We start from the raw sequence: 15,225 nt of genomic DNA, 5'->3' as shown, positions 1-15,225 counted from the left end.
AAATGCAAGATCAAATCCATTCGTCATCTTCGAAATCATTAAAATCACTGGCTTGTATGAGTTCTATGCTCTTTTAATATTGTTTGATCATCAAAAGTTTTTCAATAGATGATTTGTTGTGTGAGAATGTAATTATGATTTTAAAGTGTAAATACTTTAAAATATGTAATTTTGATGTTGGATATCACAAACAGTGATGTTATATCAAATTTGTAGGCTATATAAAGGTATAATGCAACATGATATTTTTATGTTTATTTATACTTGAATATAATTTATGTAATATTTGTGTGAGAACACACATATGTGTATATATTAGATAGAGTTGATTTCGACTTGAATTTGTTTCGAGCAAATTATATTAGACTTGAAGCAAATTCATTTTGAGTAAATTAAAATTTTAGTGGTTATCCAGCGAGTTTCAATTTTCCGATATAAACATCAGCTCTACATTGATGTCTTGATCATAATTCTGATTTATTTTTTCAGCTCCTGTAATTGACAATGCTAGCCGGCTACTTTTAGAAGAAAATGCACAAGTTCTTGGCCAGATTGCTGCTAATCTTGAAACAGTCAAGGTAAATAGCTAAATCTTTATTTGTTTAAAATCTGCTCGTACTTTTTTGTGACTATTAATGACATCAGGATAAGTCAAATAAATAACATATGAAAAAACAATTGCTTTATCATGCTATTTTCATTGTGCAATTGGGTGCTTCCTTCACTGACGTTAAATGACTATGAAGTGGAAAATCGTCTGTTTGAAGTAGAATATAATCAACCAAGCATCTGATTCGTATTAGCTATAAAATATTAGTTGTTATTTTATCCATAAGTAGAAGTAAGAAATAAAGATATTTGTTTAAACTCCTAAGTTAAACTTTTTGTGCTATTACATCTCTAAACAGTGTTTTATTGTTTCAACCTATAAACAATAGTGTTAGTAATTTCATCCTCATATCTTTAAAATTTAAGGTTGCATGACCACGATTGGCTTATTATTGTTTTTAGTCTTCAATTGATGCACCGACACCTCTCCTCAAAGAGGTGTGCAGTGTTCGACACCGTGTCTGACACGACACTCGTCCGACACTCCTCTGACACGTGTCGGACACGCCGAAAACGTGTCCGATTAAAAAAATATTAAAAATAAATTGGACACGCGTGTCGGACATTCTTGTTGAACCAAAGTTGAAAGTAGTGATATTCAATGATGATGATATTGAAGGCCAAAAACAAACCTCTAAAGCTAATCCTAGTAGTTGAAGCTTGAATGCTTGATGTTGTAGTAAGTGATTATTTGCTTATATTTTTGTGGTTGTATTAGATATTTTGTACTAAATATTTTATATTATAAGCTAGACAAGTTATCATGTCATTCATTTATTATTGTTTGTCATTTTTAATATGATATTACATTAATATATATACACTATATAAAAAAATGTATTGCCGTGTCCGCGCCGTACCTGTGTCCTACATTTTCAAAAAAAGCCGTGTCCCGTGTCCGTGTCGTGTCGTGTCCGTGTCGTCGTGTCCGTGTCCGTGCATCATATGTCTTCATTAAACTATTTTTAAAATTGCTTTATTTGATAGATTCTTAAAATAAATATTTAGAGTTTTGTTATCAATTTAATATTACAGCGCTATATTCAAGATTCTCAAACAAAAATAATTAAAATTAGTTACCTTTGTTTATGATATTTGGTGACCGATTTGTATAAAGTCCAAAGTTTAAAAAATTGTAAATTTTTAGAAGAAAATGACAAGTGTTAGAAGAAAAATAGAATTTAATCGATATGAATTGATAATTATTTGTCAATATTATTAGAAGTATTTTTGATTATTAGATGTGGTAGGTTTAAATATTTTGATGCAGAAAAAAAAAAGAAAAAAGAAAAGGTAAATGACAATAATTTTTTAATGTTAACTTGAGCAGTTAGAATGATGAAGCGTGGCAATGAATATAATAAAAAGTATGAGATTTTTAATAAATTTAATAACTGGTAGTTAAATTATATATGCTATCAAAGTGCTAGAAAATAATTATGGTAATGATTGGAATGGAGAGTTTAGTAGAAATGAGAGTGTTAACATGAATCATGGATATGATAGAACAAGGATAAAGTGAGAAATTATAAAATCATATTTATGGGAAATAGTTCCTATTGAATGGTTAAAACTTACAAGTTTAATTTATTTTAAAGAATTAGGATAGAAAAGAGGTAAACAAGTTAAACATGCCTTGAAGTTACACAAAATGATATTTGCATAATGTAGTGAACATCTTAGGTAATATTTAATAGGAATGAAGTCAGAGAATTCATATTGTTGACCACAAATTTTCATGGGGTACAAATTTTCATTCTTAATTCGGAATTTATGAATTTATAGAAATATAACAAAACGATGTGATGTATTTTATTAATATAACAATATATTCAATAAAAAATATGATAATTTTAATATTAATATTCTTAACTTGAATTGAAGATTGCAATCCACTCTCAACAACGTACAAGACTGTAATTTATTCACTTCAGTTTCGAAAAATTCTTATAAAGGAGATTTGAAGATCTCATTTACAAAAAATAAATTTCAATGATATATTTAAATTTCAAATTAAAAAAAAAAATTTATATGAAAGAGAGAAAAAAGAAATGAGAAAAAAAAGACAAATAAATTTAGATTAACTAGATAGAGATAAAGAGAAAGAGTAGGAAAGAAAATTAAAAAGAAAATTATTTTCATGGATATAGAGAGAGATATGGAGGGAAAAAGAGGAAAAAGACTGCAACAGAGATAGATAGATAGATAGATAGATAGATAGATAGATAGAGAGAGAGAGAAGAGGGAGAGAGAGAGCCGGAGTGTATTTGTTAGAGAGAGAGAGAGAGAAAGGAGATATATAGTGCTGGAGATTCGTGGTGGCTGTTGAGCAAAGCAGCTCTGACAAGGTAGACTAACGCTAGGCAGAATTTCGTGAGGAAGTTTTTTTTTTAGCTACTATCTGATTTGACGTTTTAATAGTATAAAATTTTTGAAATATGAAAATATTTGATGTTTCCTAAATAATACAGTTTTCAATATAAGTTGCCAGTTTTTTATGAGCCAATATGGGCTTGTGTCCCCAAGTCCCCCATTGTAGCCCCCGTGGTGAGTTTAATAATGAGGATGGTGATTATCTTAATTGAACAATTACCTTTTTATTAGCCCAAAGTTTTGAGTTGTGATTAGCAATTCAAATTGTGAATTTTCGGATGAGTTGTCTTGATGCATGAGATTAATTTATAATTTGTACCACTTTCAAATATTTTTTTTTATTTTCTTTATTTTATTTGGTATCCTTTTGGATTTGAATCTATGGTATGACCTGATTAGATCATGCATTTTTCATGGTCTAAATATCATATTTCATTTATTTTGAAGCCTCTCTATTTTTATATGCAGATCCATGATAATGTAAATCTCTTTCTACGCACAAGGATCAATATCACAAAGATTCTGAATAGGTATAATATGTTTTTCTTGATTTAGGACTTGTAAGTTTGGTTTATTTACATCATTTGTCACTTGCTAGCTACTTCAAATATATTTCCTGAAGTAAGCTTATTCTTGCAAATAGCATGAGTGGAATGCCTGGAATTATGAGTCAGATGCCACCATTGCCAGTGACGATAAGTGAGGATCTTGTTACGAGCATTCTTCCAAGCCCAAGTCAAGTAAGGGTCCATGCACTTGTATCCTCATTATATTGATTCTTGCCAAATATCAATTATTAGAGTGTATGCTTGCATTTATATCCATGTTTGACTATCAAGAATAAAAAGGTCTTTTCTTACGTATTTGTCCCATTGTTTTTTTTTTTTTAATTTGCATAGCCACTAATTTGTCTTTTGTCAAATTATTAGAGTGCTTGCTCACTTGGAGATGGAGTTTTTAGTATACATTTTCAGCGGTCATATTGAACTTATCTTTTTGCGACACCTCTTTTCATTAGTCACAAAGGAGTACTTTGACTACTGTGTTACCTAGATTATCTATGTATCTAGTGGTACTCCTCCTTTTGTTTAGATTCAAATTAACAAAGCCATGTAGTTTTAGATTAAACCTTCTAATATTTTCACAATAGTTAATTGTACATTAAGAAGATGTATTATCCACTTGAAAACTTCTCCGTGCTATTTTTCTAGATTAAACATTTATCTACTTTATCTCACTACATATTTAATATTTGGTCTCAAGTAAATTTTACATGTATGAGTGATCTAACAACTGAAACATAGGTGAATTTAGCCATTTTCTCCTTTTCATCTTCAATTTTTGGCATATGTTCTTTAGACAATTTGAAGAAGCTAACAAGTGATGTACTTATAGTATCTACTCATCATATTGAATTATTCTAGTACTTTTTTCAATATATTTTGACAATGAAAAATTTGAAGTCCTTATGATCTTGTTTTGGTTTATTTTTGCATGGAGAATATTTTAGAATTCCCCCAAAATTTCTATTTCAAACTCCTTGAACACCTATCTCTTTAGATTATTAATCTTTTGAATATCACCCTTATAATTAGTAAGTCATTCACATACAACAATAGAATAATGCAAACATTTTCTTTTTCTTTGGCATAATAAAAATGTTCTACTCCATTTGTGGAATTTCATCCTATGCATGAGTCCATCAGATTTTGTGTTCCATTGATGTGGTGTTTATTTAGCTTGCATGTAAGATTTTCTTTTTCTGGTTCAACAAAGCCTTTGTATTACACTATGCATATACATTCGTCCATGTTAGCATGAAGGAGAATTTTCTTGACATTCATTTGTTCAATATATAATCTTCTATTATTCTAGTACTTAGCACTAATTGACTAATAATTAGCTTGACTACAATAGAAAGTGTCTTTATAATGTCTACACTTTTTGGTGTTGTTGGATCCCCTATATAACAAGTCTTACCTCATACATTTATCTTTGAGCAACATGGTTACTATTCATATGTCATTCTTATAAAGTGATTTCATCTCTTCTTTTATGACAAGCTCCCTCTTTATAGAATTTTTTACTCATATGAGTTTATTGTAGTATTCAAACTCTTCTGCATTTGTAAATAACATTAAAGGTTAGTCTGGTTGACCATATGACTTGAGTAAAATGTGTGTAGGGCGCAAATTACTCCTAAGTTTCCTATGGTGTTTCTTATCTTCTCTTTTTTCGGCTTGCCCGATTCTTCCAATTATATATGCTATGGAGTGAAGTTTTTTGGGTGGAAGAGCTTAAGTTATCCTTGTATAATATGGATTCTTTGAATATAATATTTGTACTCATGACAATTCTTATTCCTTTACTATCCCAAATTTGTAGTCAAATTCATTTTTATTTTATGTTGAATAAAGTAATACTTCTTGGATTTTATGTTAAGCTTATTTATGGTGATATGATAAACATAAACCTATGATCCAAATGTGACAAACAAACATCCTTGCATATCCAAGCTTTTTTAGAAAGCTCAAAGTTGAGTGCAATTAACGTTCTTGATTGAAACTATATCAACCCAGAAGGCCTTGGGAAGAATGGCATGCAATCTTATGCTTCTTGTATTCTCATTTTTTTGTGGAGTTTCACATGTTATTCTCTTCATATAGGTCCCTTGACTGACACAATAGTTTATGAATTATATAGAGTTGTGCTCTCCACCATTGCTTGGTCTTAGACACTTGATTGCGGTGGGGAACTACTCATATATATTTGGGTGCACTAGCTCTAGCTGTCTAGCATTTTGTTCTTTACTTCTCTCCTAACTTTGTAAAAAAGAATTGACCTTATTTGCATAAAATACACCTTAGTAGAATGTTAATTTAACATGCTTTGAACTTAAAAAATTACCTTCAGCTTTGGAGTTTCTTTAGGCCTTCTTATTCAGAGGATTAGATTTTAATGCCATAGATTTGAATCTGCTTATGTATTGGTGGCAACTCCTTTTAGTTTTCTACTGGGTAAAGAGTGGATTTTCTTACTTAGTCATAAGTGGCAACTCCTTTGAAATGCTTTGATGATGTAAAAAGTACATGTTTGATGGAAATTAGATTTATCATCAATCTAGGGTGCAAGATGATGTTTAGTTACTAAGTGTTTCTATTTACTATTTTGATTTTCAATTGTCAAATATCTGCAATTTGGGGTGTAAGTGAGCTGAGCCGACTCGTGAACCAGCTCAAGCTCGACTCGTTTATGGGCTCGTCAGCTGAGCTTATCGAGCTCATTAGTTAACGAATTCGAGTTCAAGCTTGATGAGGCTCGGCTTATGAGCTCGCGAGCCGGCTTGAATAATTATTAATGTTTTAAAATAATTTTTTTATTAAATTTAAATATTTAAAAATAATAAAAATATATGTTTAAAATATTTAATAATATAAAAATTAATTAATATTTAATATTTAAAATTAATACTAAATGTTTAAAATATTAATTAAATATTTAAAATAATTTATAATATTTAAAAAATCCCTCCGAGGCTCGCGAGCTAGCTCGAGCTCGTTTACAGTGGGACGAGCTCGTGTTCGAGCCAACTTTATGACCGACAAGCTAAGCTCGATAAGGTCACTACTCAACTTGATTACACCCATGTCTGCTATAATCAACTTATTTGTCTATTAACTCTTCTCTTTTTTACTTTGTCCACTGTTGCTATTTTTTAATTATTTTTTGTTTTTTTTTTGTTTTTTGTTGACTGTGGCTATAGTTTTTCAATGATTTATGGTACACATTGTCATTTTGCAACTTCTAAAACCCAAATTCTTGCTATCTAATTTATAGATTTTGATCTTCATAGCATCCTACTTGGATCTAAAAGCCTTTTAGATTAAAGATATGATACCAATTGTTAGAATAATAATAGAATTTGAGTAAAAATTTACGAATGCGTGAGAACAACAAGATAAATGTTTGTGTTACAATGAGATTTGTTTATGTTTATGAACACATAGAGATTAAATAATTCTCTAAACTTCAAAAGTTCAAGGAGATATTATAAGGACATAGATAACACTATTGTTTCATTGACCAGTGCAACCACTTGCATCAAACGAGTAGTGAAGATGGAGAGAAAACATTATTATTGCAATTATTATTTTCTGCCCTTATTTGTTCCTGGAGACAAAATGAGAAATTCTCCCTCTTATGATAAAAAGTTTCTCATTTTGATGTAATTAAAACTAGTAGGATCTGGTTTTTCTTGAAGAATTAGAGTACCTCCCTTTGTTTTAAACACTTAAAAAAAATTTCTCTTTTTTTTTGCATCTTGTTTCCCCTTTCTCTCATTCTTCTTTCTATTTGCTTTTGGTTATGAGATGCCAAACCCTCTTTTTTAAAGCTCTATTTATAGTGGTAGAAAGAGTTGAGTTTGGAGACAATAGATTTATTACAAGATCCACAAAATATTGCTATAACTCTTAAAATCAGTGAACTTCAAGATATCTTAAATTCAATAAATGATTATCTATCTTTACATTAAAATAATTCAAAAAATATTCCATAAAAATGGATTAGTAAAAAAATTGTGTTTAAATAAAATTTTCATTCTCAACTTGCAAAATATTTTATCATGAGGAAATTTGTCTCCACAATTCCAACAACATAATTATAACAATGGAATTACTAAGTCCTAATTATATATACGATGCATTTAAAAAACCCACAAACATGTTTTTGTATTTGTGAAGAAATAAATAACTAATGTCTACTTATTAACCTTTTTTGTAAAACCCTTCTAAGGATAACTATAGGAGAAGCACGAGGCCACTTATTCAACATTATGTTAATTTTTTATAACAAAATAGCACGATATAACATTATCATATAACTTTGGTTTCATTTGGAATGCTTGCAACTATTTGTAAAACTAGTTATGTAATTATTATGAGAACTTTTTTTTTTAAAGCTATTGTGGGAATTATATGCTTTTCCTCTGTAAAAGCTTTGAAGTAAGTTAAAGGACATTTTAGAACAAGGACTAATTACACCATAATTTAAGGTATGTAAATAAAAATAATAGTAATAATGGTGAAGCATCATGGCCAACCTAAGTGTGATAGATTTAGAGTGTGAGAGTAGCACTCAAGCCTTGTTTCTTTTTACATACGTGTTTGATTAAAATGCCTCTTATCAATGGTAAGATTATAGAATATAAACCCAGGTGCTTTGTTGTACTTTCTAAATGCATAGGAGAGATAATGAGATGGGGATCTAAAACTAGAGAGAAGGAAATTTGTTAAACCAAAGATAATTAACTGGATTGGTGACTGCTGCACTCATCAGTGGAAATGACATTTAAATTTTTGTGAATGCATTTTTCTTAGGATAACGTTTGGGATGAACATGATGGAGGACTTTATAACCATTAAGTTTATTTTAAGATAAGTGTAACACAAATTTTAATTGATTAATCATATAGTACACTTATCACAAAATAAATTTAATAGCTATAAGAAACATTCTTATTAAATTAATTTTATCCATTTTCTTCTCAGCGTTAATTCCTTTTCAAAGTATGTCAGAAATATGTAGTATTTCACTAGGATTTGTTTTTGCGACCTCATCATCTGTTTTCACTAAGACAATTATTCACATTCTTCTCCATTATTAGCTTTTTCTTTCTTTTTTACATTTTATATAATATGTTGCATTACAAAATCCTTGAAAAAGGCCTCACTGTGAACATACACTGCTACTTATTATTGTCATTTATACATGAAAACAAGATCTTTACTCGCTTTTGTTGTTTCCTGTAGGCATTCATTTTCAGTTCAACAACTGGGAGTACTGTGAAACAAGAACCAAGGTGCTAACCACTAACTGTACATTAACATGATTTCTCCAGTACATGACTAAGGGGAGCAAGCGGTCTTCTTCTGTAGATCAATAGCCTTTTTGTAAAGATCATACTGTGGCAAGGAACAATGCCCCTCGAGAATGAAGCATTTTGTTATATGTTCGACCTCCAATGGTCTCATCAGTGAGAGGAAGAGAGAGAGAGAGCCAAAGAGAGAGAGAGAGAGAGAGAGAGAGAGAGAGAGAGAGAGAGAGAGGTGGAATGTGGTTATTTTTCAGGACATCTGTAGATAAAAGTGATTCTTTCACGTAGTTGTAACATGTCCTTTTCCTTCATTGCAACTTTATATATCTAGCTAGTAAATTTCTTTGATAGAGCAAAGTAATAAAAAGCTGTTCACTTCATTAGCCAATCATAAGTGAAAAAAATGCATATTGCAATCAATTATGTGGAAGTTCATCTCAACAAATAGTTGCCAAATTTGCTTGCATTGATTGTTTTTCTACCTTCTTTTTAGATTTGGTTTGACCCACAACTAGTCTTATTATTGAAGCTTTGCATCCATTATGTCCATTGAATAGAGGGATACTTTTGAATCTTGGCAACAATCTGATTAATATTGTTGTAGGATTTGTGATACCCAAGTTGAAAGTGTTATGCACTTGATAGATAATACAGAATGTGATGAAGGGACTTAGGGTCTATTTGGTGTGACTGCATCATTTTATAAAATTGATTGTGAAGTTGCTACAAAGAAAATAATTTCACTATTATAGGATTTTAAAAAAACAAGTTATAAATAAATTTAGGCTTTGTTCGGGACAACTTTATTTATATATTTTAAAACAGCTTTTTAAAATCCTAAATTAAAATTTTTGTACTTGAAAGTTGCTTTAAAAAATAGTAAAAAAACTATCTTAAACGAAACCTTAATTTTTGTTTATTATTTGAATAGTAAAACAAATAAAAAGTCTTCCCAAATATACTCTTAAATTGAACTCATTATAAAACCTCATGAGATAAGATGAAGCAGTTTTATATTTAAAGGAAAAAAAAAATATAATTAATTAATTATATGATATATGAAATAAAGTTTTATAGAGTTAATGGAAGATATCACTAACTAATTTAACAAATATGGTCCAATAAATAACCTGATGTAAAGAACCATTGAAGTAAACGCTTAATTAAAAAAAATGCTTATTATTGATGAATCTAATCTTGTGAAGATAATCGATTAATCAAACATGTAAGGTTTATTCAAAGGAAATTTGACAATAAATGAGTTTGTCAGATCATATAATAAATAATTTTTATTCATTAAAACATGAATGATAAAACATCTTACGTCATTGTAGAAGTGAAAGATATATAATTTTTAAATTCATTCAAAATTGTAACCTTTAATTAAAACATTATTTAAAAAATAAATTAAAAAATGAAACAAATAAAATTTAAAGATTACAAAAGTTATTATTGTTCCCTTTAATTCCACGCTGAACATGAGATCGAGAGCTAAAAGAGAAACATATAATGCATATAATACAAGCAAACTTTATTATTCTTTGAAAAAACTTACAAATATTTTTTTTCTCACATAATAATCACATTAAATCAATAACAAAAAGCAATCCAATCATGAAGAAGGATGTCCCACACAAATTAAGCAAAGCATACAAATAGTAAGTACTACAACACAATACATGTATAAGTTATACAAAGAAGCACGCGCTCACTAAAATACAAACAACGCATGTACACACCACAATAACTTAATAATCCTTAACAAACCTCCAAAATAACGTCTGAATTAATTACCAATTTGTATTGTAAACATAGGGTTGTTTACTATATTGAAGATAACCGTATTTGTAACAAGTGACATTTACTTTTTGAATGTGTTGAATTAGGTCCCAATAAGAACCTCCTTTTAAGCATTCTCGAAAAACCGTCATCCCGCACTTCAACTCAAGGTAGAAGTCATCATTAGAATCATTTTGCAACCTCCGTTGTTGCAGAAGCTTCAATAGCCAATCTGGAAGACTGTCTTTAAATCCAGTGAAAAATAATGTTTGCAATGAATCAAGCTTCTCCACGCAAGATAAAGCTTCGCAGTTAGAAACGCTAAACACCTTTATCGTAGGTGCACAACAGACCTTTTCCAAATTTTCACACATAAATAATTGTAGGTTTTTAATTTCAGTAGAGAGATTATCAAGTGATTTTAGTCTTCTGACTTCATGTATGCAGAGATCCGTAATAGGAAAGTACTTTAAACCTTCTGGTAGTTGTTTCAACAACGGGCAATTCTGGATTGTTAGTTTCTGTAAATATGGAAGCAACTTGAGTCTTGGAGATATATTTTGCTCAACTTCTGTGCCAAAAGACCAATCTTCCAACTCAGGAAAGTTCAAGATTTGAAGCCGTTCAAGCTTGGGGAAAGCAATCTGGGTTGAATTGATATCACTACTAAGAAATTCTGGCCCAATTTTCTTTATTTTAGTCGCACCTATAATAGAAAGCTCTTTAAGTTCAGGTAGCTGACCTAATGGTGGGAGCTGAGTGCAAGATTTTATGTCCCTGAATACCAATTTAGTCAAATTTGAAAGGAAAATTTCAAAAGATGATGAGACCATCCAATTGGGGAAACGGCGGCCGAAGAATTCATCTATATTGAAATTTTCTAGGCTTTCTGGAGGTATTATCTTGTCGAACAACTCCTCTATTGCCAGCTCTTGTTCCTCGCTGGGACTTGAATAGTCCACAAAGAACTTCAACGTCAAAGTAGAAAGGTTAGGTAGTACTTTAAGAGCTATTGTTTCACTTTGGATTCTCTTCATGTTCTTAATGTTAATGTGGAGTGTTCTTATCCGTTTCAGAGAATTCAAGTCTTCCAATTTGCTACAGTTAGATTCATTGTTGGTCACTACAAAACCACTCAAATAATCAAGTTGTTGCAAATTTTCTATTCCTTTTGGTATGAAACTAATAGGTGTCTCAACAATATCAAGGCATTTAAGATTGTGTAACAGAGTGATTCCACTAGGAAGTTGTTCCAAATTTTTGCAAGTACTTATGTACAAGATTTCTAAGTTTGTTAACTGCCCTATAGATTCTTGTATTATCGTTATATTTGTAACATTCAAATTAAGATACCTCAAATGCATTAGGTTTCCTATAGAGTCGGGAAGTACTTGAATTTGTGTATAGGAAATATCCAAGAATTGTAGGTTTGTAAAATGCCCTATGGATTTGGGTATTGTCATTATATTTGAACCGTTTAAATTAAGATACCTCAAATGCACTAACTTTCCTATAGAGTCAGGAAGTTCTTGAATTTTTGTTCTGGAAATGTCCAAGACACGTAGATGCAAAAGCCGGCTCAATCTTTCATCATCTAACAACAGATCAGAAGATGAAGCAAGCAATGTCCTAAGGGTTCCCTGATCTGCAACAGAATTGAGTATTTCAATTGTAGCTTCTTGATTTGCAACTGACAGTCGACGAAGCTTGGTGGAATTCCTCACGTTAGAAGCTCCGAAAGAAGCTTCTCCTTTAGACAAAAAAATAGCTAGAGATCTGATAAGATCATGCATTTTGTACTTATTTGAAGAATCTGTTGGCAGCAAAAGATTCCGATTAAATAACTCATTGAAGCATTCTTCTGCTAAATCTTCCATTAATGAATCTTGTTTCTTTGTTATAAATCCTTCAGCCACCCAAAGTTGAATGAACTCATGCAAATCAAAACAGGCATCCTCAGGATATAAAGAGAAGTATAGAAAACATTGCTTTAGATGTGAAGGTAGATCTTCAAAACTAAGGTATAGGGCTCCTCGAAGCTCCTCAGGAAACTGGCTAACAGACCACGCATCATTTCTAAGAAAAGCTTCCCACGCTTTCTTACTTCGTGGTTTTGTCAAAAGAACACCGATAATTACATTGATTGCAAGAGGTAGGCCTTTACATTTGTTTACTATCTTTAATCCTACCTCCTTCAAGCCATTTGCTAGCTCCTCTTCTTCCTCTGAAAAAAGTCTCCTACGAAGCATATCCCAACTGCTCTCTTCAGAAAGATGCGTCACGGAATGAGTGTACGCTGCCTGCATCTCCTTTGCAACATTTTGATCTCTAGTGGTGATTAAAATTCTGACACTGGCATTAGATTTGCACAACGGGATTCTAAACAAATCAACCCACACGTCCTTCTTCCACACATCATCTAAAACAAGAAAAAAGCTTTGTCCCGAAGCTATAGAATCACTGAGAATGATTTGCAGCTCTGATATAGTATTAGCATCCCCATTGTTCTTCTTAGCCCCTCTTATTACTTGCTTCAACAACTCAATTTTTGAGTAAGTCTGTGAAACACAAACCCATACAGGATCTAAATTGAAATAGGTCTTAATTTTCGGATGGTTAAAAATTTTTTGAGCCAGAGTCGTTTTCCCTATCCCACCCATGCCAGTAATTGCAAAAAGACTACATTTTTCATTGACCTTCTCCCCAAGCAAACGATCAACCAAACTATTTGCTGCAATCTCGACCTCTCTTCCCACGACAAAAGGATCATTCATGGAAGAAGTTTGACGAGAATCAATTAGAGTAATTTGTGGGGTTTCAGATATTGTGGACTTCTCTAGTTTATAACGTTCTCTATCTTCATATATCTCCTTGAGTCTTTCATTAATATCCTTAATTTTGTTTCCAATCTCATGACGCAAAGGAACACTAGTGAAACAGGAGAAGACAGATGAGAAATCGCAACGTACCGAAGAAGTTCTGGATTCAGGATTTTGATCAGCGAGCATCTGAGTGCCCTCAATTCTGCAGAGGTCAATGATTTCTTCGGCATCGTACATCACATCCTTAAGCTCAGAAAGCCAGAGTTCGATGGATGACTCGTCAAACTTTTTCTTTTCAGCATCTTTCAGTAGGTATTGGATTCTCGTCATCCGACGACCTAGCGTTTGAAGCTCATCCTTCACACCTAGCAGCATTATCACCTCTTCATAGACAAGATCAGCGAGCAAAGAAGAGAATTTGCTCATAAAAGCATCCAAGATCATCGCCATGTTGAGCTTGCTGAAAGAGATTGCTTAATTAGCTTGCAGGATGTTAGTAGAAGCTCGTAAATTTAAAGGAAGATAGATGGAATGGAGATGGGCAAGAAAATCAACGAGCAACGGCCCACCGCACGCTACTGACAGAAAGGGTCCAGTACTGGGCACAACGGAAGTTTTTATTTTTATTTTTTTTATTGAAGGAATTATTATATTCTACAGTAGAAAATTAATTTAATTTAGCTGAGAAAAAAAAAAGTTTTATTACTGCAATAGTTGAGTCTGGAGGACTATCACGTGGACTGATGGAGATAGAAATAGATGAGTTGTCACGGTCAATTTACCAAACAAATTTATTGTCATTAATTTCTTTTGCACATATATTAAAGAAATATTGCCGGTGCATTTATCCACGTGAAAAGCATGCAAGACTTTAACCACTTTAAATTTTTGTTCTGACATTCAATAAATGATACAATAATAGCTAAGGCTAGAGGACTATAGTGTAGACTAGTAGAGAGAGAGAGATGGATGAGTTGTGCATGTTAATTTTCTCAAAAAAATCACACATATATTAAAGAATAGAAAATGTATTACCCGTTTACCTAATAAAACATTACATGCATATCATTTAATAATATTTTATTTACATATTTAACATCTAAAATTTTAAGAAAATTTACATACATACCATTTTATAACATCCTATTTACATATCTAACACCTAAAACTTTAATATTACATGAATGCCACCCTATATTATTTTAATATCAAATATACCACATACATTTCTTTCCTACCACTCATATATTTCATTTCTACCACTCATATTTGATATGAAAATGAACTATGAGTGATATGTATGTAATATTAAAGTTTTAGATGTTAAATATGTAAATAGCATAGTATTAAGTGGTATGTATGTAAATCTCCCAAAATTTTAATATCACGTACATATCACTCATAATTTATTCTTATATCAAATAGTAATGATAGAAATGAAATATATAAGTGTAGAAAAAAAATATAAGTGATATATTTGATAATAAAATAATATTATATGGTATATATATACCATCTAATAAAATAATATTGATATAACACACACACACACACACACACACACATATATACACACACACACACACACACACACACACACACACACACACACACACACACACACACACACACACACACACACACACACACACACACACACACACACACACACACACACACACACACACACACACACACACACACACACACACACACACACACACACACACACACACACACACACACACACACACACACACACACACA

The 15,225-nt window shown here is 31.3% G+C and overlaps 2 protein-coding genes across 4 annotated transcripts in view; one reads left to right on the top strand and one right to left on the bottom strand.

Moving 5' to 3' along the window:
• Positions 1–9,261, top strand: part of LOC110112682 — a 41,183-nt gene extending 31,922 nt beyond the window's left edge. For 2 of the 3 annotated variants that reach the window (XM_028697284.1, XM_028697285.1), the window contains 5 exons: positions 490–578; positions 3,451–3,512; positions 3,626–3,722; positions 8,793–8,842; positions 8,919–9,261. In XM_028697284.1, coding sequence (XP_028553117.1) covers positions 490–578; positions 3,451–3,512; positions 3,626–3,722; positions 8,793–8,842; positions 8,919–8,937 — 317 coding nt within the window. In that variant the 3' untranslated portion in view covers positions 8,938–9,261. Of the gene's footprint in view, positions 1–489; positions 579–3,450; positions 3,513–3,625; positions 3,723–8,792 lie in introns of all 3 variants that reach the window. The other variant, XM_020844989.2, reaches the window with a different exon arrangement.
• Positions 9,262–10,367: 1,106 nt separating this feature from the next.
• LOC110112696 (disease resistance protein RGA2-like) lies at positions 10,368–14,055 on the bottom strand. The gene has a single exon (XM_020845006.2). It carries the CDS (start codon positions 13,906–13,908, stop codon positions 10,648–10,650), a length of 3,261 nt encoding a protein of 1,086 aa, XP_020700665.1. The 5' UTR covers positions 13,909–14,055; the 3' UTR covers positions 10,368–10,647.
• Between the last annotated feature and the right edge of the window lie 1,170 nt (positions 14,056–15,225).

This window comes from Dendrobium catenatum, unplaced genomic scaffold (assembly GCF_001605985.2).
Source record: "Dendrobium catenatum unplaced genomic scaffold, ASM160598v2 fragScaff_scaffold_908, whole genome shotgun sequence".
Lineage (NCBI taxonomy): Eukaryota > Viridiplantae > Streptophyta > Magnoliopsida > Asparagales > Orchidaceae > Dendrobium > Dendrobium catenatum.
The sequence above is the reverse complement of the archived record's forward strand: the minus strand, read 5'-3'. Positions and strand labels throughout refer to the sequence as shown.

Coding starts and splice junctions, on each gene's coding strand:
- LOC110112696 (XM_020845006.2), bottom strand. CDS start 13,908: ATGGCGATGATCTTGGATGCTTTTATGAGCAAATTCTCTTCTTTGCTC.